Source organism: Ranitomeya variabilis, chromosome 7, assembly GCF_051348905.1.
Source record: "Ranitomeya variabilis isolate aRanVar5 chromosome 7, aRanVar5.hap1, whole genome shotgun sequence".
NCBI classification, from domain to species: Eukaryota; Metazoa; Chordata; class Amphibia; order Anura; family Dendrobatidae; genus Ranitomeya; species Ranitomeya variabilis.
This window is the reverse complement of record NC_135238.1, coordinates 9,722,965-9,750,630: the sequence shown is the minus strand read 5'-3', so window position 1 is coordinate 9,750,630 and position 27,666 is coordinate 9,722,965. Positions and strand designations below refer to the sequence as shown.

General features: G+C 46.6%; 1 protein-coding gene across 2 annotated transcripts; it reads left to right on the top strand.

Annotated features, from left to right (window-relative positions):
- The first annotated feature begins 5,551 nt into the window (after positions 1–5,551).
- LOC143785183 (uncharacterized) lies at positions 5,552–22,174 on the top strand. Of its 2 annotated transcripts, none has more exons than XM_077273892.1 (4): positions 5,552–6,392; positions 8,150–9,044; positions 9,676–9,807; positions 21,662–22,174. In XM_077273892.1, the coding sequence occupies exons 2-4, from the start codon at positions 8,852–8,854 to the stop codon at positions 21,937–21,939; spliced, it is 603 nt and encodes a 200-aa protein (XP_077130007.1). In that variant the 5' UTR covers positions 5,552–6,392; positions 8,150–8,851; the 3' UTR covers positions 21,940–22,174. The 2 variants fall into 2 exon arrangements, with proteins under 2 accessions (XP_077130007.1, XP_077130008.1); XM_077273893.1 differs by lacking the exon at positions 21,662–22,174 and adding an exon at positions 9,903–10,609.
- The last annotated feature ends 5,492 nt before the right edge of the window (positions 22,175–27,666 follow it).

Here is a 27,666-nt window from a genome sequence, read left to right as displayed (position 1 = left end):
TTGCACTCTCATGGCTCTGTCTTGCGCTCTCATGGCTCTGTCTTGCGCTCTCACGGCTCTGTCTTGCGCTCCGCCGCTCTTGCGGCTCTGTCTTGCGCTCTCGTGGCTCTGTCTTGCGCTCCGCCGCTCTTGCGGCTCTGTCTTGCGCTCTCGTGGCTCTGTCTTGCGCTCTCGTGGCTCTGTCTTGCGCTCTCGCGGCTCTGTCTTGCGCTCTCATGGCTCTGCCTTGTGCTCCGCCGCTCTGTTTTGCGCTCTCACGGCTCTGTCTTGCGCTCTCACGGCTCTGTCTTGCGCTCTCGTGGCTCTGTCTTGTGCTCCGCCGCTCTGTCTTGCGCTCTCGTGGCTCTGTCTTGCACTCTCGCGGCTCTGTCTTATGCTCCGCTGCTCTGTCTTGCGCTCTCGTGGCTCTGTCTTGCGCTCTCGTGGCTCTGTCTTGCGCTCTCGTGGCACTGTCTTGCGCTCGTGGCTCTGTCTTGCGCTCTCACGGATCTGTCTTGCGCTCTCGTGACTCTGTCTTGCGCTCTCGCGGTTCTGTCTTGCGCTCTCGCGGCTCTGTCTTGCGCTCTCGTGGCTCTGTCTTGCGCTCTCGCGGCTCTGTCTTGCGCTCTCGCGGTTCTGTCTTGCGCTCTCGCGGCTCTGTCTTGCGCTCTTGTGGCTCTGTCTTGCGCTCTCGTGGCTCTGTCTTGCGCTCTCGTGGCTCTGTCTTGCGCTCTCGTGGCTCTGTCTTATGCTCCGCCGCTCTGTCTTGCGCTCTCATGGCTCTATCTCGTACTCCGCCGCTCTCACGGCTCTGTCTTGCGCTCTCATGGCTCTGCCTTGTGCTCCGCCGCTCTGTTTTGCGCTCTCGTGGCTCTGTCTTGCGCTCTCACGGCTCTGTCTTGCGCTCTCGTGGCTCTGTCTTGTGCTCCGCCGCTCTGTCTTGCGCTCTCGTGGCTCTGTCTTGCACTCTCGCGGCTCTGTCTTATGCTCCGCCGCTCTGTCTTGCGCTCTCGTGGCTCTGTCTTGCGCTCTCGTGGCTCTGTCTTGCGCTCTCGTGGCACTGTCTTGCGCTCGTGGCTCTGTCTTGCGCTCTCACGGATCTGTCTTGCGCTCTCGTGGCTCTGTCTTGCGCTCTCGCGGTTCTGTCTTGCGCTCTCGCGGCTCTGTCTTGCGCTCTCGTGGCTCTGTCTTGCGCTCTCGTGGCTCTGTCTTGCGCTCTCGCGGTTCTGTCTTGTGCTCTCGCGGCTCTGTCTTGCGCTCTCGTGGCTCTGTCTTGCGCTCTCGTGGCTCTGTCTTGCGCTCTCGTGGCTCTGTCTTGCGCTCTCGTGGCTCTGTCTTATGCTCCGCCGCTCTGTCTTGCGCTCTCATGGCTCTATCTCGTACTCCGCCGCTCTCACGGCTCTGTCTTGTGCTCCGCCGCTCTGTCTTGCGCTCTCGTGGCTCTGTCTTGCGCTCTCGTGGCTCTGTCTTGCGCTCTCGTGGCTGTCTTGCGCTCTCACGGCTCTGTCTTGTGCTCCGCCGCTCTGTCTTGCGCTCTCGTGGCTCTGTCTTGCGCTCTCGTGGCTCTGTCTTGCGCTCTCGTGGCTCTGTCTTGCGCTCTCACGGCTCTGTCTTGTGCTCCGCCGCTCTGTCTTGCGCTCTCGTGGCTCTGTCTTGTGCTCCGCCGCTCTGTCTTGCGCTCTCGCGGCTCTATCTCGTGCTCCGCCGCTCTCACGGCTCTGTCTTGTGCTCCGCCGCTCTGTCTTGCGCTCTCACGGCTCTATCTCGTGCTCCGCCGCTCTCACGGCTCTGTCTTGTGCTCCGCCGCTCTGTCTTGTGCTCCGCCGCTCTGTCTTGTGCTCCGCCGCTCTCACGGCTCTATCTCGTGCTCCGCCGCTCTCACGGCTCTGTCTTGTGCTCCGCCGCTCTGTCTTGCGCTCTCACGGCTCTATCTCGTACTCCGCCGCTCTCACGGCTCTATCTCGTGCTCCGCCGCTCTCACGGCTCTATCTCGTGCTCCGCCGCTCTCACGGCTCTGTCTTGTGCTCCGCCGCTCTGTCTTGCGCTCTCACGGCTCTATCTCGTACTCCGCCGCTCTCACGGCTCTGTCTTGTGCTCCGCCGCTCTGTCTTGCGCTCTCACGGCTCTATCTCGTACTCCGCCACTCTCACGGCTCTATCTCGTACTCCGCCGCTCTCACGGCTCTATCTCGTGCTCCGCCGCTCTCACGGCTCTGTCTCGTGCTCCGCTGCACCATGTATGAGGACGTGCCGCCCAGGGAGGTTTTCCAACATAAAAGTAAATCCGACCACAAAAAAATTGTAAATCGTTCAGGGAAAATTTCTTGACATTTTTCTTTAGCAGCAGAAAGCTGTTGCCTGTGACGGAGCCGGAGTGACCGCGGCTTCTGGGGACGGAGACCTCGTTACTGTGGACTTTTCTTCTCGACTTTGAAGCCTCTAAACCTGCACTAAACATTGTCCTAAAACTGCATCAAATCCCACCATGATTCCAGCCTACGGCCATGTTCACATGCAGTGTTTTTTTCACCCATAGAAAGCAATGAGAAAGTGGGAAAACACTGTAAAAAAACCCACAACAAATGTTTGTTTGTTTTTTTGCTGCATTTGTTTGTGAATAAAACAAAACTTTATTAACGGGGCGGTTTTCCAGCTGCTGCAGGAGACGCTGATTTTTGCTATATACAGCAGTACTACGGCATTGGGGACATTGGGGAAAATAAGTATTTGATGTTCTGCCGATTTTGCAAGTTTTCCCACCTACAAAGAATGGAGAGGGCTGTAATTTTTCTAAATTAAATTTTTATTGAAAGGTTAAAAGATTTTCAATCACAAAAATACAACAAAAAAAATAAGGATAACTTGGACAATATCAGCATCACCAGGCTGGGATGACTACAGGACAACAGGCAGCAGCTTGGTGAGAAGGGAAGAAATGTTGGAGCAATTATTAGAACATGGAAGAAACACAAGATGACGGTCAATCATGACGGTCTGGGGCTCCATGCAGGATCTCACCTTGTGGGGTAAGGATGATTCTGAGAAAGGTCAGGAATCAGCCCAGAACTACACAGGAGGAGCTGGACAATGACCTGAAGAGAGCTGGGACCACAGTCTCAAGCATTACGATTGGTAACACACTGCGCCATCATGGATTACAATCCTGAAGGGCACACAAGTTCCCCATGTTCACGCCAGCACATGTCCAGGCCTGTTTGAAGATCATCAGTGACCATCTGGATGATCAAGAGGAGGCACGGCAGAAGGTCATGTGGTCAGATGAGACCAAAATATAACTATTTGTTATCAACCCAACTCGCCGTGGTTGGAGAAAGAAGAAGGATGAGTACAACCCCAAGAACACCATCCCAACCATGAAGCATGGTGGGAGAAACATCATACTTTGAGGCTGCTTTTCTGCAAAGGGGACAGGACGACTGCACCATATTGAAGGGAGGATGAATTGGGTCATATATGGGGAGATTGACTATTTCCCCTCGCTCCTCCTGCTGTTATTAGGCTCTTCGCCCGCTGTTAGTTGTATCTGTTCAGCGCTCGTCACCCGATTTTCCAGGAACAGACAGAAATAACATCATCCCCGCCCTCTGACAGTAATCACTGTAATCAGAGCAGACAATGGCCGCGATCACTGCGATTATCTGTGAGCACAAGTCCAGGAGGCATCAATAACAAAGAAGAGCGAGAACGCGACAAACCGAGGAGACAAAAACCACAAGTCAAAAGGAAGATAGAAAAGTAATCAATCTCACCGAAAGCTGCAGGAAATCCACAACATCAAAAACTCATGGTGGGAACGAGGCTTTATACACCTGAAAATAAAAAGGGTCATAAAAAATAATCATCAAAATATTACAAGTATTAGTGTAAAAAAATAAAGATAATTACAAATCATTAAATAACATAGCGATCCACTTCCTAAAACCGCCTGGGAAATTTTAATTTGCCTTAAACACTTTTTTCTATTTTCTGCTCTTCAGACCGGAGGTGGCGCCTCATAGTCGCAGTAATATCGCCCCAAAATAATGGTGAGGAAGAAGAAGGAGCCGCAGCGGTCACTTCACCGCACGGTCACTGCTTCTAGAAGGCAGAACAAAATGTATCAAAATGTTCAACAAGAAATGACCAAAGTAATAGGAAAGCAAAAAGTGCAGATTGTTATTACAAACTTACAACAAACACAAAGTTCACATATTATTGATTCCCACGAGTGTAAAAACCCGGAAAAAAACACATTTCAATGTGTTAGGCCGGCGTCACACTGCGAGAGCATCGGATGCGATATGCTAATGACACTCGGCTCCTGCTCGCAGCAGACCAGGAGCCGAGTGTCATGCGTCTGTGCTCCGATTCTCTCGCACAGGGAGGATCGGAGCGCAGCTGCGGAGGAGGCGGAGAAATGAATTTCTCCATCTCCTCCATTGCTGGGGTCCGCTTATAACGCACATCACTCGGATGATATCCGAGTGGTGTGCGCTGTCTCACTCGCACCCATAGGCTTATATGGGTGCGAGTGAGCCCAGAGTTTTCCTCGGTCCGAGACAATCGCAGCATGCTGCCCCATAGCTGAACATTGGTCCGAGTGCAATGCGATTTTTTATCGCATTGCACTCGGCCGTTTAAAACGCCAGTGTGACGCCGGCCTTACTGAGTGTGAAGCATGAATCGTAAAAAGTAGGAAAAAAACAAAACAAAAAGACGCTTAATTCTCTATATCTGCAAAAAAGATCCACACAAAATACACGATAACAAAAGCACAAAACCTAAGAGGAAGAAGCCTGGTACAGAACGTCAGAAACGGAAAAACAAAGGAAACAAAGAGACAGAACAACAGGTGATTATGGGGCAGAAGGCGCCCCGCGGGAGCGGAGGAGAAGGAAAGAAATAATCCACAGGTAAGAAGCACCGAGGTACGGACGGGAGAGCTATCACTGTGTTACATAGGACTGCAGGTAAGGCAACTGGTTTATCTGTACTCAGAGAGTGATCACTGTGTTATCTGTGGTGTTACATAGGACTGCAGGTGACATCTACTACATTATCTGTACTCAGAGAGTGATCACTGTGTTATCTGTGGTGTTACATAGGACTGCAGGTGACATCTACTACATTATCTGTACACAGAGAGGTATCACTGTGTTATCTGTGGTGTTACATAGGACTGCCGGTGTCATCTACACTATCTGTACTCAGAGAGATATCCCTGCGTTATCTGTGGTGTTACATAGGACTGCAGGTGACATCTACTACATTATCTGTACTCAGAGAGATATCCCTGCGGTATCTGTGGTGTTACATAGGACTGCAGGTGACATCTACTACATTATCTGTACTCAGAGAGTCATCACTGTGTTATCTGTGATGTTACATAGGACTGCAGGCAAGATCTACTACATTATCTGTACTCAGAGTGATCACTGTGTTATCTGTGGTGTTACATAGGACTGCAGGCAAGATCTACTACATTATCTGTACTCAGAGAGTTATCACTGTGTTATATGTGGTGTTACATAGGACTGCAGGTGACATCTACATTATCTGTACTCAGAGAGTTATCACTGTGTTATCTGTGGTGTTACATAGGACTGCAGGTGACATCTACTACATTATCTGTACTCAGAGAGTTATCACTGTGTTATCTGTGGTGTTACATAGGACTGCAGGTGACATCTACATTATCTGTACTCAGAGAGTTATCACTGTGTTATCTGTGGTGTTACATAGGACTGCAGGTGACATCTACTACATTATCTGTACTCAGAGAGTTATCACTGTGTTATCTGTGGTGTTACATAGGACTGCAGGTGACATCTACTACATTATCTGTACTCAGAGAGTTATCACTGTGTTATCTGTGGTGTTACATAGGACTGCCGGTGACATCTACTACATTATCTGTACTCAGAGTTATCACTGTGTTACAAAGTAACTTTTCTTCTAGGACGTGAATGAGAATTTCCACCAGACGTGTAGTAATTCCAATTGATAAAACATCGGAGCTTTTCCTTCCCGCTCAGATGTCTCGTGGAGCAATGTTCCTCTCTCTTCTGTGCTCCTCAGTTACTGAACGCTGATTTTTTTTTTTTTTTACTGATTTCAGGACTTGTAATTTTTCAACTATGGGTAAAGATACGGCAAAAATTCTGGCCAAACATCTGAAACAGTTGACTAATGCCGGTCTAGACGCCTTCATTGGGGCCCTCTGTGGTCTCCAAGCTCCTCAAGGATGTAACAAAATCCAGATGGAAGATCTCAAAGGGAAAACTGCAATGGAGGTGGCCGACATCATCATAGAGTCCTACACTGTGAGGCACGGGCCAAAAAAGGTCTTAGAAGTTCTGAAGAACATGAACAAAAATCAGATGAGGATCGAACTTCAGAAAGATCTCCAAGGAGGTGAGAAGTGGTCTCCTCACTCTGATTCGGTGAAGTAGATGGCTGTCTGCAATAGTTCAAGTGGATTTCACTCAGTGAAAGGAAACAAATTTCTCTACACAATGTCTGCTGGAGGCAACGAGCTCCAACAAGATAACATTCAGAACACTCTCCTCACACAGACACAATCTCGTTAATGCTGGGCTTGGTCCCTTCTCATGGCCACCTCTCGGCAGCAGCGCCACCTCTCTTGGCAGCAGTGCCACCTCTTTTGGCTGCAGTGCCACCTCTCTTGGCAGCAGCACCACCTCTCTTGGCAGCAGCACCACCTCTCTTGGTAGCAGTACCACCTCTCTTGGCAGCAGTACCACCTCTCTTGGCAGCAGCACCACCTCTCTTGGCAGCAGTACCACCTCTCTTGGCAGCAGCACCACCTCTCTTGGCAGCAGCACCACCTCTCTTGGCAGCAGCACCACCTCTCTTGGCAGCAGTGCCACCTCTCTCGGCAGCAGCGCCACCTCTCTTGGCAGCAGTACCACCTCTCTTGGCAGCAGCACCACCTCTCTTGGCAGCAGCGCCACCTCTCTTGGCAGCAGTGCCACCTCTCTTGGCAGCAGTGCCACCTCTCTTGGCAGCAGTGCCACCTCTCTTGGCAGCAGGGCCACCTCTCTTGGCAGCAGCACCACCTCTCTTGGCAGCAGCGCCACCTCTCTTGGCAGCAATGCCACCTCTCTTGGCAGCAGTGCCACCTCTCTTGGCAGCAGTGCCACCTCTTTTGGCTGCAGTGCCACCTCTCTTGGTAGCAGCGCCACCTCTTGTCTGGCAATGTGCACGCTCTTGTCCCTCACGCTTTCAGTTTTTGCGCTCACACACACAGGATCTTATCTCTCAGGAATAAGCACTCAAATACTTCTTGTGTGACAAGTCTCACAGTCAAGAATAAGCCTCTGTGCTCGTTCTGTGGTGGCAATCTTCACCCTTCCTCTGTAATGGCAGCGCTTTCATCCAGGAGGAATTATCTCTTCCACCTGGGCAGACTACATCAACTTCAGATGATAGAGCTTCTTACATGTTCCTCTTTGACCCTCACTAGCTCCCTAGAATGCCACAACAGTGGTCAAGCGTTGCCCCATACTTGCTATCTTTCTGTGATGTAGACATGTTCTCCTGCTTGACAGATCATCTCCAAGTGTCTCTTCTGTCTACGAAGTAACACAGGAGAATCCAGTTCTCTGTGCAAGACCATACATGCTAAGGCTATCTCCACGACTCAGCAGCTCAGTGTGCTAACTGTTTAGGCTCTTCTTTCTCATCATGTCATATTCCACTTCAGCTGCCCAGTGGCATCCTGTCTGGGCATGATAGACCCGGGCACTTCTCCCTGAAGGTCTGTACATGATCTGTTGTACAGTGGTCTCAGTATATATATATATATATATATATATATATATATATATATATATATATATAAATAGAGGGCAAAGTATAACATTGCAGTACAGATTACCATATTTTAACAAGGCATCAGCTCAGTGAACCTGCAGTTTAGGTGGTTTCTTCACTGCAACAGTGTTAGGGGTAGTAAATGGCAGCCAGTCACCGTTATCCCAGTCCTGGACCATGTTGCATATGGCAATGGAGTTCACTTAGAAACGGTCCGCAATGTTGGTAAGAGTGTAGTGAGCCCATATACAACCCTCCTACCGTGGGACGACTGGGGGTCCATCTGCCGGACCACAACATGGCAGTAAGGTAATGTGTTGCTTTTATCTCACCAGATAAAAATGTAAAGAAGCGTCCAAAGAAATCAGAGGCCGGTAAGTGTAATATTAGACCATTGAAATTGGGGGCAAACATAAGAAAGGTCCAGAAGGTGGGGAGCACGATCCATGGTCTTTCGGGGTTTGAGACTATCATTTTTTTTTAAGTTACTTTTCTCTTTCTTTTATTTGTGTTTCTTGTCATTTTTTTGCTCCAAATTCTTCAAAATTTTGCACGGTGTTGATAAATTTTGCACAAAATAAAAAAAATGTTGTGGATTACATTTTTGTGCCTTCTTTGAGCAAATAGTTGCATGTTCTATGAAAATATTGAATAATTTTTGCACAAAAATTTCAGGCGTACATAAAATTACACCAGGAGAAGGGAAAATTGAGTAAATTTGTGCAAAAAAATTGGCCATAATCAACTGGTAAACAAAAAAAACACCCCCTTATCGACAAACATAAAATAAATGAGAACACATAAAATAGACTTTAAAAGAGGTGTAAATAAAAAGGAGAGTTTAGTGCAAATCATATGTTTCAGATCACTCTCCCCATGTGTTTAGTAGACGAAGGACTCACACGCAATGTGAACAGCGCCCAAGACTGGAACTGGGTTACGTGGATGTGCGGGACCCAGCGACAACAAGGACAAATCATGGTTTGTGTAAATTGTTGATTTCTTTGTTATGACATTTGTTGTGTTTCTTCTATTTCATGCATGAAGCTTCTGGGACTAGTGGTGAATTGGTCAGCGGAGCGGATCAGAAGCAGAACGTGAAAGTAGGAAAAATCTCTAAGCCGACTGTGACCGTGAAACCTATGGAGGCTCATACGGGATGTGAGCCGGGGACAAGCCAAGAACCTGGAGAACAACCCAAACCTAAGAGAAGAAGGAAACCAAAAAGCGGTAACCAGCCGTGCAGCATTGGGTGGTGCGGAATAACAAAGTGATGTAGGTCAGGACTGACTCCATTTGGACAGGGAGAGAGTTGGGAAACAGCGCTCTTAGGCTGGCCTAAACAGCTGATCAGCGGCGGTATAATGGTCACGATCACGCAGTGTTCACATTACGGAAATGTAATTTCATTCTTAGGGTCCATTTGAGAAACGAGAATTTCAAGGAATCTCCTTCCCGATTATTGGTCTTTCTAAACAAGTCGGCAGTGACCCAACAAAAGAGCAAAATGTTCATTCATCAGGCCAAAACGATTTATAAGCTGGTTTACACATCATGGTTCTTGGCAGCACGTTCTGTGTAAATGGGGGGGGGGGGGGGGATGTGCTGCCGACCACATAATGTTCCACGCACACAGAACGACTTTCCTTATGACCATTCTGTGCACGTAGAAGTGAGGTCAGACTGTCTGCACAGGCAATGAAGTGTCAGCAGATCGGTCTGCACGTAGCCGATCGCCGATCTTTTAACGGCCCTTAATCTACAGGCGTTCCCCAGATGTGACCTCTTCTGCTGGACACATATCTGCAGATGACGATGTTATTCATGGAGTTATGAGCAGGTTGCATTTATGTTTTTACAGAGACAAAAACCACTGAGCAGTCAGCAGTAAAAGCGGAAACCTCCGGTGGAGCCACGGGCGGCAAACGAGCAACAGAGGAGCCGAGAGAGGAAGATGAGAAACCAAAAAGAGCAAGAAAATCAAAGACAAGCGGTAAATGACCTGAGCGAAGGAAGAACATCACCGTTGTGTCACTTTACATGTTTGTCACATTGTATTAGTGTTTTTATGTTGTGTTTTGCTTCTAGACCCGGGAGAGGGATAAACATGGAAAGGCTTCCCGGCCAGATATGTCCATCAGACAAATAGGAGGACGCGTTATTGTCAGAGCCCAGACTCTTCTTAAAGTGACTGGCCGGTGTGAAGCTCTCATTAACATCTCAGTCTGTGATGACAGAGATGAGAATTACTCCATCCAGGCACCTAAGACGAGCTACGGGAACATCTGAGCGCGGCTGAGCTACTCTGTTTAGAAATACGACAAATTGGAGGTAGGACAGCGAAGCTCTGCCGCGCTCAGCAGCTTCCACAGAACCATCAGTGGTCGGCAACTGGACTGACTTGTTCCGGTCTCAGGCATGAAAGACCGAGATGGGATTATCACTTTTACCCTTTTATAAAAGTCAAATATCTTTGAGAAGGTCACCAAAATGTGCAGTGAATAATGGGTCCTACAGGGTGTTGCTCAAAAACAGGGGTGAGGAACCTTTTTTCTACCAAGGGCCATTCGGGTATTTGTACCATCATTCGGGGGGCACAGAAAATTATTAACTTGAATATGATCCTGCTTTATTTTGTCAAACAATTAATTACCTCCCCCCCCCAATGTGATGGCTGGAGCTGCTTCTCTTGGTGCGGCTGTGATGGTAGGTGGTATGGATGATGTCGCTACTTGCAGCCGCTTTTCCAGATTTGCGTTGGTCTGGAACACAGGAGACTCTTTGCGATTACAAGTTTTGTAAAGGACTCAGAGCAGTAAGATGTACTGAACACAGATGTATATTACATTGCAGGTCTCCTCACAGGAGGAAAGTCATCACTGCTCATGTTACATTTATAGACCTCAAGCAGTGGAAGATCTGCTGTATACATCACATAGGAGACACTGAAAATGCTGTATACATCATAAGAGAGATATACAATACACTAGATGGTGGCCCGATTCTAACGCATCGGGTATTCTAGAATATGTATGACAGGACTTGCTCAGTAAAGGTAGTATATTACAGCCCACGTAGCATATAGCACAGCCCATGTAGTATATTGCACAGCCCACGTAGTATATTGCACAGCCCACGTAGCATATAGCACAGCCCATGTAGTATGTTGTGAATTCTGTTCTGGAGCTCCCTCCTGTGGTTGCTAATGGTATTTTTGTGAGTTCTGCCCTTGGGCTCCCTCTGGTGGTTTCGAGTGGAACTGCTGCTCCTTTACGTAGCTGTAGCAGCTGCCATCACTGATCGCCTTGCCTGGGTTTGTTATTTAAACCTGCTCTGGGCTTTAGTTCATGCCAGCAGTCCATGTCTTAGGTTGGATTTTGTTCTCTCCTTGGATTTCTCATTTGGCCTGTCCTTGTCAGCAAAAGATAAGTTTCTGCTAGTTCTTGTTTGTCAGTTCTTGTTTGTCCATTTGCGTTGTACTCTATTGCTTTGCAAATATGTCTCTTTTTGTCCAGCTAGTCACTATGTCATATTCAGGCTAGCTGGAAACTCTGGGAAGCAGATTTGCCCCTCCACACCGTGAGTCGGTGTGGAGTTCATTTTTGTAAACTCTGCGTGGATTTTTGTAGTTTTTAATACTGACCGCACAGTATCCTTTTCTCTCTGTCTATCAAGTTTAGTATTGGCCTCCTTTGCTGAAAACTGATTTCATTTCTGTGTATGTCATTTCCCTCTCCACTCACAGTCAATATTTGTGGGGGGCTATCTTTCCTTTTGGGGTTTTCTCTGAGGCAACATAGCTTTCTATTTCCTTCTTTAGGGGTAGTTAATTCTTAGGCTGTGAAGAGGTGTCTAGGGAGAGTCAGGAACATCCCACGGCTATTACTAGTGTTGTTGTTAGGATTAGGGACTGCGGTCAGTAGAGATACCACCTCCTCAGAGCTCGTCCCATGTTGCGTTTTAGCCACCAGGTCATATCAGTGTGGCCTCTTAACCACCAGGTCATAACAGTACAGCTGGCCCACAATGTGTTAAATGCATCTCAAAAGAGGGAAAAGAAAGTTCTGAGTCATTTTTTTTTCCTTTGTAGCTTGTTTTGTCTTTTTTTCCCCTTAATCTCTGGGTGGTTCAGGATTTTGGTACTGATATGGAGGTTCAGGGTCTGTCCTTGCGCGTGGATCAACTCGCTGCAAGGGTACAGGGTATCCAAGGTTATGTTGTCCAGACTCCGGTATTACAGACTAGAATTCCTATTCCTGATTTATTTTCTGGGGATAGATCTAAATTTCTGAACTTTAAAAATAATTGCAGATTGTTTTTTGCTCTGAGACCCCGTTCCTCTGGTGACCCCATTCAGCAGGTGAAGATTGTTATTTCTTTGCTGCGTGGCGACCCGCAGGACTGGGCATTCTCCCTTGAGCCAGGAAATCCTGCATTGCTCAATGTTGATGCATTTTTTCAAGCGCTCGGATTGCTGTATGACGAGCCTAATTCTGTGGATCAGGCAGAAAAAACTTTGCTGGCTCTGTGTCAGGGTCAGGAAGCAGCAGAAGTATACTGCCAGAAATTTAGAAAGTGGTCTGTGCTCACAAAATGGAATGAGTGTGCCCTGGCAGCGATTTTCAGAAAGGGTCTTTCTGAAGCCCTTAAAGATGTTATGGTGGGGTTTCCCACGCCTGCTGGTCTGAATGAGTCAATGTCTTTGGCCATTCAGATTGATCGGCGCCTGCGCGAGCGCAAGGTGGTGCACCATATGGCGGTGTCCTCTGAGCAGAGTCCTGAGCCTATGCAATTTGATCGGATTTTGACTAGAGCAGAAAGGCAGAAATTCAGACGTCAGAATGGCCTGTGTTTTTACTGCGGTGATTCTACTCATGCTATTTCTGATTGCCCTAAGCGTACTAAGAGGGTCCCTAGGTCTGTTACCATTAGTACTGTACAGCCTAAATTTCTTTTGTCTGTTACCCTGATTTGCTCATTGTCGTCCTTTTCTGTTATGGCATTTGTGGATTCTGGCGCTGCCCTGAACTTAATGGACTTAGAATTTGCCAAGCGCTGTGGTTTTTCCTTGGAGCCTTTGCGGAGCCCTATTCCCTTAAGGGGGATTGATGCTACACCATTGGCCAAGAATAAACCTCAGTACTGGACACAGTTAACCATGTACATGGCTTCAGCACATCAGGAAAATATTCGCTTTTTGGTGTTGCATAATTTGCATGATGTTGTTGTGCTGGGTTTCCATGGTTACAGGTACATAATCCAGTGCTGGATTGGAGATCTATGTCTGTGACTGGTTGGGGTTGTCAGGGGATACATAGTGATATTCCTTTGATGTCCATTTCCTCGTCCCCTTCTTCTGAAGTTCCTGAGTTTTTGTCGGATTTCCAGGATATATTTGATGAGCCCAAGTCCAGTTCCCTGCCTCCTCATAGGGACTGTGATTTGATTCCTGGCTGTAAGTTCCCTAAGGGCCGACTTTTCAATCTGTCTGTGCCAGAGCATGCCGCTATGCGGAGTTATGTAAAGGAGTCCTTGGAGAAGGGGCATATTCGCCCGTCTTCGTCACCGTTGGGAGCGGGGTTCTTTTTTGTTGCCAAGAAGGATGGCTCCTTGAGGCCCTGTATAGATTATCGCCTTATCAATAAGATCACGGTCAAATTCCAGTACCCTTTACCTTTGCTTTCTGATTTGTTTGCTCGGATTAAGGGGGCTAGTTGGTTTACTAAAATCGACCTTCGAGGGGCGTATAATCTCGTGCGTATTAAACAAAGTGATGAATGGAAAACAGCATTTAATACGCCCGAAGGCCATTTTGAGTATCTTGTGATGCCTTTCGGGCTCTCTAATGCTCCATCGGTATTTCAGTCCTTCATGCATGATATCTTCCGGAATTATCTGGATAAATTCATAATTGTGTATTTGGATGATATTTTGTTTTTTTCCGATGATTGGGAGTCTCATGTGAAGCAGGTCAGGATGGTATTTCAGGTCCTTCGTGCTAATGCGTTGTTTGTGAAAGGGTCTAAGTGCCTCTTTGAAGTTCAGAAAGTTTCTTTTTTGGGTTTCATTTTTTCTCCCTCGGCTATTGAAATGGACCCTGTTAAAGTCCAGGCCATTCATGATTGGACTCAACCCACATCTGTAAAGAGCCTTCAAAAATTTTTGGGCTTTGCTAATTTTTATCGCCGCTTTATTGCTAATTTTTCTAGTGTGGTGAAGCCTCTGACCGATTTGACGAGGAAGGGCGCTGAGGTGATGAATTGGTCCTCTGAGGCCGTTTCTGTCTTTCAGGAGCTTAAACGTCGTTTTACTTCTGCCCCTGTGTTGCGTCAGCCGGATGTTTCTCTCCCTTTTCAGGTTGAGGTTGACGCTTCTGAGATTGGGGCAGGGGCCGTTTTGTCTCAGAGAAATTCTGATGGCTCTTTGATGAAACCATGTGCTTTCTTCTCCAGAAAGTTTTCGCCTGCTGAGCGCAATTATGATGTCGGCAATCGGGAGTTGTTGGCTATGAAGTGGGCATTTGAGGAGTGGCGACATTGGCTTGAGGGAGCCAAGCACCGCGTTGTGGTCTTGACTGATCATAAGAATATGATTTATCTCGAGTCTGCTAAGCGGTTGAATCCTGGACAAGCTCGGTGGTCTCTGTTTTTCTCCCGTTTTGATTTTGTGGTCTCGTATATTCCGGGATCTAAGAATGTGAAGGCTGATGCCCTTTCTAGGAGTTTTTTGCCTGATTCTCCGAGAGTTCTTGAGCCGGCTGGGATTCTCAAGGAGGGGGTGATTCTTTCTGCCATCTCCCCTGATTTGCGGCGGGTACTTCAGGAGTTTCAGGCTGATAAACCTGACCGCTGTCCTGTGGGGAAGCTGTTTGTTCCTGATAGATGGACTAGCAGGGTAATTTCTGAGGTTCATTGTTCGGTGTTGGCTGGTCACCCTGGGATTTTCGGTACCAGAGATTTGGTGGCTAGGTCCTTTTGGTGGCCTTCCTTGACAGTAGTAGCATATAACAGCCCACGTAGTATATAGCACAGCCACGTAGCATATAACACAGCCCACGTAGTATATAGCACAGCCACGTAGAATATAACACAGCCCACCTAGTATATAGCACAGCCACGTAGCATATAACAGCCCATGAAGTATATAACACAGTCACGTAGTATATGGCACAGCCACGTAGCATATAACACAGCCCACACAGCATATAGCACAGTCACGTAGTTTATAGCACAGCCACGTAGCATATAACACAACCACATAGCATATAGCACAGCCCACGTAGCATATAACAGCCCACGTAGTATATAGCACAGCCACGTAGTATGTGACACAGCCACGTAGTATATAGCACAGCCACGTAGCATATAAAAGCCCACGTAGTATATAGCACAGCCACGTAGTATATTGCACAGCCACATAGCATACAACAGCCCACGTAGCATACAGCACAGCCACGTAGCATATAGCACAGCCACGTAGTATATAGCACAGCCATGTAGCATATAACACAGCCCACATAGCATATAGCACAGCCCACGTAGTATATAGCATAGCCACGTAGTATATAGCAGTGTGGGCACCATATCCATTAAAAAAATAATTAAAATAAAAAATAGTTATATACTCACCTTCCGGCGGCCCCCGGATTCAGCCCAGGAGTTAGCGATGCTCTTGCCAGGTCCGTTCCCAGCGATGCTTTGCGGCAATAACCCGTGATGACGTAGCGGTCTCGCATGATCCTACATCATCTGGGGTCATTTCGCAAAGCATCACTGGGAACGGAGCTGCCGGGAGCATCGCGAGGATGGGCAAGGCTTCGGGGGCTGCCAGAAGGTGAGAATAGCACGATTTTTTATTTTTTAAATTATTTTTAACATTATATCTTTTTACTATTGATGCTGCATAGGCAGCATCAATAGCAAAGCCTGTCGCTGATTGGTCGCGGCCATCCGGTCGCGAACAATCAACGACGCAGGATTTCTGTTACAGTCTGTTTGTTTGTCTGTAACGGAAATCCTGCGTCGCTGATTGGTCGCACCAGCTGGCCGCTACCAATTCCGCGGGATTTCTGTTACAGTCTGTTTGTCTGTTTGTCTATAACGGAAATCCTGTGTCGCTGATTGGTCGCACCAGCCGGCCGCTACCAATCAGCGATATTGGCACGGAATTTAAACACCGCTTCGCTGATTGGTCATGCGCGGCCGGGTGTGACCAATCAGCGACGCAGGATTTCCGTTACAGACAAACAGACGGAAATGGACCTTAGACGATTATATATATATATATATATATATATATATATATATATATATACTAGCTGTACTACCCGGCTTCGCCCGGGTTAATGACTGCTGTTAGCAAAATAGAATGTGTTAACAAAAATTTATTCTGCACACAAAAACCACAAAACAAATAGATAGAAATGTAATTATTAAAAGGCAAAAACTAAGCAAATAGAAGCATTTCACAACATATATTAGCTTTGTTATACTGAGAATGTCTTTGTTGCCTATATTAACCAATCAGAGCTCAGGTTAATTAACTGTAGCAAAATAGAAGCTGAGCTGTGATTGGTTGCTATTGGCAGCCTGATAAATCCCCAGCCAACAGGAAGCCCTCCCCCCTGGCAGTATATATTAGCTCACACATACACATAATAGACAGGTCATGTGACTGACAGCTGCCGTATTTCCTATATGGTACATTTGTTGCTCTTGTAGTTTGCTTTTTATTTTTGAAGGACAATACCAGACTTGTGTGTGTTTTAGGGCGAGTTTTATGTGTCAAGTTGTGTGTGTTGAGTTGCGTGTGGCGACATGCATGTAGCGACTTTTGTGAGATGAGTTTTGTGTGGCGACATGCGTGTAGCAACATTTTGTGTGTTGAGTTGCATGTGACAGGTTAGTGTAGCAAGTTGTGTGCAGCAAGATTTGTGCATGGCGAGTTTTGCGCGTGGCGAGTTTTATGTGTGGTGCATTTTGAGTATGTGCAAGTTTTGTGTGAGGCAACTTTTGCATGTGGTGCAACTTTTGTACATGTGGCAATTTTTCTGTGTGTGCAAGTTTTGCATGAGGTGAGTTTTCCATGAGGTGAGTTTTGCACGTGTGGCGAGTTTTGCGTGAGCCTAGTTTTGCATATGGCGAGTTTTGCATGTAGCGAGTTTTGAGTGGTGACTTTTGTGTTTCGACTTTTATGTGGCGAGGTTGGTGTGTGTGTGTGGTGAAATGTGTGCTGAGGGTGGTATATGTGTTCAAGCACGTGGTAGTGTGTGGCGCATTTTGTGTTTGTGTTCATATCCCCGTGTGTGGTGAGTATCCCATGTCGGGGCCCCACCTTAGCAACTGTACGGTATATACTCTTTGTCGCCATCGCTCTCATTCTTTAAGTCCTCATTGTTCACATCTGGCAGCTGTCAATTTTCCTCCAACACTTTTCCCTTCACTTTTTCCCCATTATGTAGATAGGAGCAAAATTGTTTGGTGAATTGGAACGCGCGGGGTTAAAATTTCACCTCACAACATAGCCTATGACGCTCTCGGGGTCCAGACGTGTGACTGTGCAAAATTTTGTGGCTGTAGCTGCGACGGTACAGATGCCAATCCCGGACATACACACATACATACATACACACATTCAGCTTTATATATTAGATATACCTGTATGTAATCTCCTGTATATAGTATATACCTGTGTGTCATCTCACCTATATATAGTATATATCTGTGTGTCATCTCCTGTATATAGTATATACCTGTATGTCATCTCCTCCTATACATAGCATATACCTGTGTCATCTCCTCCTGTATATACTATATACCTGTAGGTAATCTGCTCCTGTATATAGTATATACCTGTGTGTCATCTCCTCCTGTATATAGTATATACCTGTATGTCATCTCCTCCTGTATGTAGTATGTACCTGTATGTCATCTCCTCCTCTATATAGTATATACCTGTGTGTCATCTCTCCTGTATATAGTATATATCTGTGTGTCATCTCCTCCTGTATATAGTATATACCTGTGTGTCATCTCCCCTGTAAATAGTATATACCTGTGTGTCATCTCCTGTATATAGTATATAGCTGTATGTCATCTCCTGTATTAGCCCTCGTTCACACGTTATTTGGTCAGTATTTTTACCTCAGTATTTGTAAGCTAAAATGGCAGCCTGATAAATCCCCAGCCAACAGTAAGCCCACCCCCTGGCAGTATATATTAGCTCACACATACACATAATAGACTGGTCATGTGACTGACAGCTGCCGGATTCCTATATGGTACATTTGTTGCTCTTGTAGTTTGTCTGCTTATTAATCAGATTTTTATTTTTGAAGGATACCAGACTTGTGTGTGTTTTAGGGCGAGTTTCGTGTGTCAAGTTGTGTGTGTTGAGTTGCGTGTGGCGACATGCATGTAGGGACTTTTGTGAGATGAGTTTTGTGTGGCGACATGCGTGTAGCAACTTTTTGTGTGTCGAGTTGCATGTGACAGGTTAGTGTAGCAAGTTGTGTGCAGCAAGTTTTGCGCATGGCGAGTTTTGCGCGTGGCGAGTTTTATGTGTGGTGCCTTTTGAGTATGTGCAAGTTTTGTGTGAGGCAACTTTTGCATGTGTTGCAACTTTTGTGCATGTGGTAATTTTTCTGCGTGTGGCAATTTTTCTGCGTGTGCAAGTTTTGCGTGTGGCGAGTTTTGCACGTGTGGCGAGTTTTGCATGTGGAGAGTTTTGCGCGTGGCGAGTTTTGAGCGGCGACTTTTGTGTTTCTACTTTTATGTGGCGAGGTTGGTGTATGTGTGGTGAAATGTGCACTGAGGGTGGTATATGTGTTCGAGCACGTGGTAGTGTGTGGCGCATTTTGTGTGTGTGTTCATATCCCCGTGGTGGTGTGATTATCCCATGTTGGGGCCCCACCTTAGCAACTGTACAGTATATACTCTTTGGTGCCATCGCTGTCATTCTTTAAGTCCCCCTTGTTCACATCTGGCAGCTGTTAATTTGCCTCCAACACTTTTCCTTTCATTTTTTCCCCATTATGTAGATAGGGGCAAAATTGTTTGGTGAATTGGAAAGCGCGGGGTTAAAATTTCACCTCACAATATAGCTTTGACGCTCTCAGGGTCCAGACGTGTGACTGTGCAAAATTTTGTGCCTGTAGCTGCGACGCCTCCAACACTTTTCCTTTCACTTTTTCCCCATTATGTAGATAGGGGCAAAATTGTTTGGTGAATTGGAAAGCGCGGGGTTAAAATTTCACCTCACAACATAGCCTATGACGCTCTCGGGGTCCAGACGTGTGACTGTGCAAAATTTTGTGGCTGTAGCTGCTACGGTTCAGATGCCAATCCCGGACATACATACATACATACATACACACACACACACACATTCAGCTTTATATATTAGATATATAGATAGATAGGAGACACTGCGGCAGGAGCATACACATCATATAAGAGACTCTGGGACTGGAGTATATTTGTCACATAGGAGATGCTGGGATTGCTGTATATACATCACATATGAGACAGTGGGGCTGCTGTGTATTCATCACATTGGGGACGTTGGAGCAGGAACATATACATCACAGGAAATGCTGGGACTGCAGTATATATGTCACATAGGAGACGCCGGGACTTCTGTATGTACATAATATAGGACATACTGGGGCTGGAGCATATACATCACAGGAGACATTGGGCTGGAGCATATACATCACAGGAGACATTGGGCTGGAGCATATACATCACAGGAGATATTGGGCTGGAGCATAATATACATCACAGGAGACATTGGGCTGGAGCACGTACGTCAAAGGAGACATTGGGCTGGAGCATACATCACAGGAGACATTGGGCTGGAGCATACATCACAGGAGACATTGGGCTGGAGCATAATATACATCACAGGAGACATTGGGCTGGAGCATACATCACAGGAGACATTGGGCTGGAGCATAATATACATCACAGGAGACATTGGGCTGGAGCATATACATCACAGGAGACATTGGGCTGGAGCATAATATACATCACAGGAGACATTGGGCTGGAGCATATACATCACAGGAGACATTGGGCTGGAGCATAATATACATCACAGGAGACATTGGGCTGGAGCATATACATCACAGGAGACATTGGGCTGGAGCATACATCACAGGAGACATTGGGCTGGAGCACGTACGTCAAAGGAGACATTGGGCTGGAGCATACATCACAGGAGACATTGGGCTGGAGCATATACATCACAGGAGACATTGGGCTGGAGCATAATATACATCACAGGAGACATTGGGCTGGAGCACATACGTCACAGGAGACATTGGGCTGGAGCATACATCACAGGAGACATTGGGCTGGAGCATACATCACAGTAGACATTGGGCTGGAGTATATACATCACAGGAGACATTGGGCTGGAGCACATACGTCACAGGAGACATTGGGCTGGAGCATACATCACAGGAGACATTGGGCTGGAGCATACATCACAGGAGACATTGGGCTGGAGCACATACGTCACAGGAGACATTGGGCTGGAGCACATACGTCACAGGAGACATTGGGCTGGAGCATATACATCACAGTAGACATTGGGCTGGAGCATATACATCACAGGAGACATTGGGCTGGAGCATCCATCACAGGAGACATTGGGCTGGAGCATCCATCACAGGAGACATTGGGCTGGAGCATACATCACAGGAGACATTGGGCTGGAGCATACAACACAGGAGACATTGGGCTGGAGTATCCATCACAGGAGACATTGGGCTGGAGCATATACATCACAGGAGACATTGGGCTGGAGCATATACATCACAGGAGACATTGGGCTGGAGCATATATCACAGGAGACATTGGGCTGGAGCATATACATCACAGGAGACATTGGGCTGGAGCATCCATCACAGGAGACATTGGGCTGGAGCACGTACGTCACAGGAGACATTGGGCTGGAGCATGTACATCACAGGAGACATTGGGCTGGAGCATATACATCACAGGAGACATTGGGCTGGAGCATGTACATCACAGGAGACATTGGGCTGGAGCATATACATCACAGGAGACACGGGGGCTGCTGTTTCTGTCTTCATCTGTGGGCCGGGAGCGCATTGTGCACTAGCTCCACTCACAAAGTTCCTTCTGACTCCACCACTGTTGGCTCATGGGGAACAGTTTTAAGCAGAGACGTCGAGCAGCTGCATTGTCTTTCAGTGTCTGAGGTTTTCTGGTGGGAGCTATTGTAGTGGAAGTTATATGAGAAATGTCTCTGAAAATGCTGATGCTTAAAGTTGCAAAGTGCTTGTAAAAACAACAAACTTTGCAACTTTCCTCTTATTAAAAATCCTCTTTGTTCTCGAGAAAGTGGGATTTTTAATTTTAGCGTTTACTGTTCATTACCTAGACCGCAATGGTAGCTATCAGAGATGGTCAGTTTCCTAGTATAGGAGCACAGTGCTTACAAGCTCTTTGCATCTGACGATGGCTGCACAATCTCCAATGCTGCAGAGGCAAAACTACTTCTGCCATCTACATGGGAGAACATACAGCTCAGATCATCAGTGTGACTGCGCTGCAGACCTGAGCTGTCAATCTTCAGGAGCGCACCAGCCCCCCAGTTGGATGTGGAGAGGCAGAGGAGCGATGTGCTCCTGAGAAAGTACATTACATAACTTATTGATCAAAAACTCACTGAACGGTGCAGAGTCCCAACATGGCGATTCGTTCCCTCCTCTCTACATGTAATGTCCTAAGGTTCACAGATTTTGAAAAATATCTATCGAAATCCTTGATAATATCAGGTCTTCTTGTAGTGACGCAATCCTTGTATATTCACTGCAGATAAGAAACATTTTGTGATTGAAAATCGAAACAAGTTAATTAACAACATCACTGATGTGGATTCAGTTCTGGACGATCTTTTGGATAAAGGGTTACTGACAGAGGAACAATACGATATCATCCGAAAAAAAGACACCAGCCAAGAGAAAATGAGAGAACTCTACAGTTATGTGAGATCCTGGGGTCCTGGAGATAACGACGCGTTTCTCTCAATTTTGCAGAAAAATAACCCAGTAGTCATTAAGAATCTGAAAGCAAATATCAAAGGACAGAAGTAGACGGCCCAATGCCGACGCTTTCATGTGCCTGAAGCACCATTACCCCGCATTGCTATTGCTTATGCGATCCTTTAGTATAAGACCTTCCAGAAGTTATGTGGCGGACACCATCCGAAGCACAACAGACTCTGCCCAACCTCAAATCTCTGTAGTCAGGGAAGAACGCAGAGTCTTGGGAATTCTAGTAATATGAGGGCAACAATATTGCAAAAAATCTTGTAACTACTAAAATGTGCAAACCTGTTGTGAATTAGACATTTTTGGCTCCCTCTTGTGGTCACTAGTGATATGACTCTGGGATTGTCTTTCCTCAGTTTGGCACCCACCTGGGTCGTTAGTCCAGGGGTGTTGCTATATAAACTTCCTGAATTCTCAGTCTGGTGCCTGGCATCGTTGTAATCAGTTCCTTTCTGTTTGCTCCTGTCTGCTGGTCCTGGATCTTGCAAAATTAAGCTAAGTCCTGCTTCTTTGTTTTTTGGTTTTTGCTTTGCTCTTATTTTTTGTCCAGCTTGTACTAAATGTGATTCCTGATTTTGCTGGAAGCTCTAGGGGGCTGGTATTCTCCCCCCGGGCCGTTAGATGGTTCGGGGGTTCTTGAATATCCAGCGTGGAAATTTTGATAGGGTTTTTGCTGACCATATAAGTCATCTTACTATATTCTGCTATTAGTCAGTGGGCCTCTCTTTGCTAAATATCTAGTTCATTCTTACGTTTGTCTTTTCTTCTTACCTCACCGCTATTATTTGTTGGGGGCTTGTATCCAACTTTTGGGGTCTTTTCTCTGGAGGCAAGAAAGGTCTATCTTTTCCCTTCTAGGGTTAGTTAGTTCTCCGGCTGGCGCGAGACGTCTAGAACCAACGTAGGCACGTTCCCCGGCTGCTGCTATTTGTGGTGCTAGGATTAGATATACGGTCAGCCCAGTTACCACTGCCCTATGAGCTGGTTTTTTGTGTTTGCAGACTTGGTTATAACTTCTGAGACCCTCTGCCATTGGGGTCATAACAGTATGCCAGGCCAAAGTTGAATGTTTAATGCATTGCAGAAGTGGGATAATAAGAAAGGAAATTCTGAGTTTTTTGTTTTTTTTTTCCTCTCTTTCTTCCTCCCCTTTACCTCTGAGTGGCTTGAGCTTGCTGCAGACATGAATGTCCAGACCTTGATTACAAGTGTAGATCAGCTTGCTGCTCGTGTGCAGGGCATACAAGATTTTGTTACCAGTAGTCCTATGTCTGAACCTAAAATACCTATTCCTGAACTGTTCTCTGGAGACCGATTTAAGTTTAGGAATTTCAGGAATAATTGTAAATTGTTTCTATCTCTGAGACCCCGTTCATCTGGAGACTCAGCTCAGCAAGTTAAAATTGTTATCTCTTTCTTACGGGGCGACCCTCAGGATTGGGCTTTCTCGCTAGCGCCAGGAGATCCGGCATTGGCAAATATTGATGCGTTTTTTCTGGCGCTCGGATTGCTTTACGAGGAACCCAATCTTGAAATTCAGGCAGAAAAAGCCTTGCTGGCTATTTCTCAGGGCCAGGATGAAGCTGAAGTGTATTGCCAAAAATTTCGGAAATGGTCCGTGCTTACTCAGTGGAATGAGTGTGCTCTGGCCGCAAATTTCAGAAATGGCCTTTCTGAAGCCATTAAGAATGTGATGGTGGGTTTCTCCATTCCTACAAGTCTGAATGATTCCATGGCGCTGGCTATTCAAATTGACCGGCGTTTGCGGGAGCGCAAAGCCGCTAATCCTCTGGTGGTGTTGTCTGAACAAACACCTGATTTAATGCAATGTGGTAAAATTCAGACTAGAAATGAACGGAAAAATCATAGACGTCAGAATGGGTTGTGTTTTTACTGTGGTGATTCTACACATGTTATATCAGCATGCTCTAAACGCCTAACAAGGGTTGTTAGTCCTGTCGCCATTGGTAATTTGCAACCTAAATTTATTTTGTCTGTGACTTTAATTTGCTCATTGTCCTCCTACCCTGTTATGGCGTTTGTGGATTCAGGTGCTGCCCTGAGTCTTATGGATCTGTCATTTGCCAAGCGCTGTGGTTTTGTTCTTGAACCGTTGGTAAATCCTATTCCTCTTAGAGGTATCGATGCTACGCCATTGGCGGAAAATAAACCACAGTTTTGGACACAGGTAACCATGTGCATGACTCCTGAACATCGGGAGGTGATTCGTTTTCTTGTTCTGCATAAAATGCATGATTTGGTCGTTTTGGGTCTGCCATGGTTACAGACCCATAATCCAGTCTTGGATTGGAAGGCAATGTCTGTGTCAAGTTGGGGCTGTCAGGGAATTCATAGTGATTCCCCGCCGGTGTCTATTGCTTCCTCTACTCCTTCGGAAGTTCCTGAGTATTTGTCTGATTATCAGGATGTATTCAGCGAGTCCAGGTCCAGTGCTCTGCCTCCTCATAGGGACTGTGACTGCGCTATAGATTTGATTCCAGGTAGTAAATTTCCTAAGGGAAGATTATTTAATCTGTCTGTACCTGAGCATACCGCAATGCGTTCGTATATCAAGGAATCTCTGGAGAAGGGGCATATCCGTCCATCCTCTTCCCCTCTTGGTGCGGGATTCTTTTTTGTGGCCAAGAAGGACGGATCTTTGAGACCTTGTATTGACTATCGGCGTCTGAATAAAATCACTGTTAAATTTCAGTATCCTTTGCCTCTGTTGTCGGACTTGTTTGCCCGGATTAAAGGTGCCAAGTGGTTCACCAAGATAGATCTTCGTGGTGCGTACAACCTTGTGCGCATTAAGCAAGGAGATGAATGGAAAACTGCATTTAATACGCCCGAAGGTCATTTTGAGTACTTGGTGATGCCTTTTGGGCTGTCTAATGCTCCTTCAGTGTTTCAGTCCTTTATGCATGATATTTTCCGGAAGTATCTGGATAAATTTATGATTGTTTATCTGGATGATATTCTGTTTTTTTCTGATGATTGGGACTCGCATGTGGAGCAGGTCAGGATGGTGTTTCAGGTTTTGCGTGAGAATGCTTTGTTTGTTAAGGGCTCAAAGTGTCTCTTTGGAGTACAGAAGGTTCCCTTTTTGGGTTTTATTTTTTCCCCTTCTGCGGTGGAGATGGACCCAGTCAAGGTCCGAGCTATTCATGATTGGACTCAACCCACGTCAGTTAAGAGTCTTCAGAAGTTCTTGGGTTTTGCTAACTTCTACCGTCGTTTTATCCCTAACTTTTCTAGCGTTGTTAAACCTTTTGACGGATATGACCAAGAAAGGTTCAGATGTTTTTAACTGGGCTCCTGCAGCCGTGGAAGCTTTCCAAGAGTTGAAGCGCCGGTTTACTTCGGCGCCTGTTTTGTGCCAGCCTGATGTCTCACTTCCCTTTCAGGTTGAAGTGGATGCTTCTGAGATTGGGGCAGGGGCCGTTTTGTCGCAGAGAGGCCCTGGTTGCTCTGTAATGAGACCATGTGCTTTTTTCTCTAGGAAGTTTTCGCCTGCTGAGCGGAATTATGATGTTGGCAATCGGGAGTTGTTGGCCATGAAGTGGGCATTTGAGGAGTGGCGTCATTGGCTCGAGGGTGCTAAGCATCGTGTGGTGGTCTTGACTGATCACAAAAATCTGATGTATCTCGAGTCTGCTAAACGCCTGAATCCTAGACAGGCCCGTTGGTCATTGTTTTTCTCCCGTTTTGACTTTGTGGTCTCGTATTTACCAGGTTCAAAGAATGTGAAGGCTGATGCTCTTTCAAGGAGCTTTGTGCCTGACTCTCCTGGAGTCGCAGAACCAGTTGGTATTCTTAAAGAGGGAGTTATTTTGTCAGCCATTTCTCCGGATTTGCGACGTGTGTTGCAGAGATTTCAGGCTGGTACACCTGACTCTTGTCCACCTGACAGACTGTTTGTTCCTGATAAGTGGACCAGCAGAGTCATTTCCGAGGTTCATTCCTCGGTGTTGGCAGGGCATCCGGGAATTTTTGGCACCAGAGATTTGGTGGCTAGGTCCTTTTGGTGGCCTTCCTTGTCACGGGATGTGTGGTCTTTTGTGCAGTCCTGTGGGACTTGTGCTCGAGCTAAGCCTTGCTGTTCTCGTGCCAGCGGGTTGCTCTTGCCCTTGCCTGTCCCGAAGAGGCCTTGGACACACATTTCCATGGATTTCATTTCAGATCTTCCGGTGTCTCAGGGCATGTCTGTCATCTGGGTGGTATGTGATCGCTTTTCCAAGATGGTCCATTTGGTATCTTTGCCTAAGCTGCCTTCCTCTTCCGATCTGGTTCCTTTGTTCTTTCAGAATGTGGTTCGTTTACACGGCATTCCTGAGAATATTGTGTCTGACAGAGGATCCCAGTTTGTTTCCAGGTTCTGGCGATCCTTTTGTGCTACGATGGGCATTGATTTGTCGTTTTCGTCTGCCTTTCATCCTCAGACTAATGGACAAACGGAGCGAACTAATCAGACTCTGGAGGCTTATTTGAGGTGTTTTGTTTCTGCTGATCAGGATGATTGGGTGACCTTCTTGCCGTTGGCTGAGTTTGCCCTTAATAATCGGGCTAGTTCCGCTACTTTGGTTTCGCCATTTTTCTGCAACTCTGGTTTCCATCCTCGTTTTTCCTCGGGACATTTGGAGCCTTCTGACTGTCCTGGGGTAGATTCCGTGGTGGATAGGTTGCAGCAGATTTGGAATCATGTGGTGGACAACTTAAAGTTGTCACAGGAGAAGGCTCAGCGTTTTGCCAACCGCCGCCGCGGTGTGGGTCCCCGACTTCGTGTTGGGGATTTGGTATGGCTGTCTTCTCGATTTGTTCCTATGAAGGTCTCCTCTCCTAAATTTAAGCCTCGCTTCATCGGTCCTTACAAGATATTGGAAATCCTTAATCCTGTGTCCTTTCGCTTGGATCTTCCGGTGTCGTTTGCCATTCACAACGTGTTCCATAGGTCTTTGTTGCGGCGGTACGTTGTACCTGTGGTTCCTTCTGTTGAGCCTCCTGCTCCGGTCTTGGTTGAGGGCGAGTTGGAGTATGTGGTGGAGAAGATCTTGGATTCTCGTCTCTCCAGGCGGAGGCTTCAGTATCTGGTCAAGTGGAAGGGCTATGGTCAGGAGGATAATTCCTGGGTGGTTGCCTCTGATGTGCATGCGGCCGATTTAGTTTGTGCCTTTCACGCTGCTCATCCTGATCGCCCTGGTGGTCTTGGTGAGGGTTCGGTGACCCCTCCTTAAAGGGGGGGTACTGTTGTGAATTAGACATTTTTGGCTCCCTCTTGTGGTCACTAGTGATATGACTCTGGGATTGTCTTTCCTCAGTTTGGCACCCACTTGGGTCGTTAGTCCAGGGGTGTTGCTATATAAACTTCCTGAATTCTCAGTCTGGTGCCTGGCATCATTGTAATCAGTTCCTTTCTGTTTGCTCCTGTCTGCTGGTCCTGGATCTTGCAAAATTAAGCTAAGTCCTGCTTCTTTGTTTTTTGGTTTTTGCTTTGCTCTTATTTTTTGTCCAGCTTGTACTAAATGTGATTCCTGATTTTGCTGGAAGCTCTAGGGGGCTGGTATTCTCCCCCCGGGCCGTTAGACGGTTCAGGGGTTCTTGAATATCCAGCGTGGAAATTTTGATAGGGTTTTTGCTGACCGTATAAGTCATCTTACTATATTCTGCTATTAGTCAGTGGGCCTCTCTTTGCTAAATATCTAGTTCATTCTTACGTTTGTCTTTTCTTCTTACCTCACCGTTATTATTTGTTGGGGGCTTGTATCCAAC

Bases quoted from the DNA above. Each gene is read 5' to 3' on its own strand.
- LOC143785183 (XM_077273892.1), top strand. From the start codon at position 8,852: ATGCATGAAGCTTCTGGGACTAGTGGTGAATTGGTCAGCGGAGCGGAT. The intron at 9,045-9,675 runs GTAACCAGCCGT...ATGTTTTTACAG, and splicing joins AAGAAGGAAACCAAAAAGCG to AGACAAAAACCACTGAGCAG. The intron at 9,808-21,661 runs GTAAATGACCTG...TATTCACTGCAG, and splicing joins AAGAAAATCAAAGACAAGCG to ATAAGAAACATTTTGTGATT.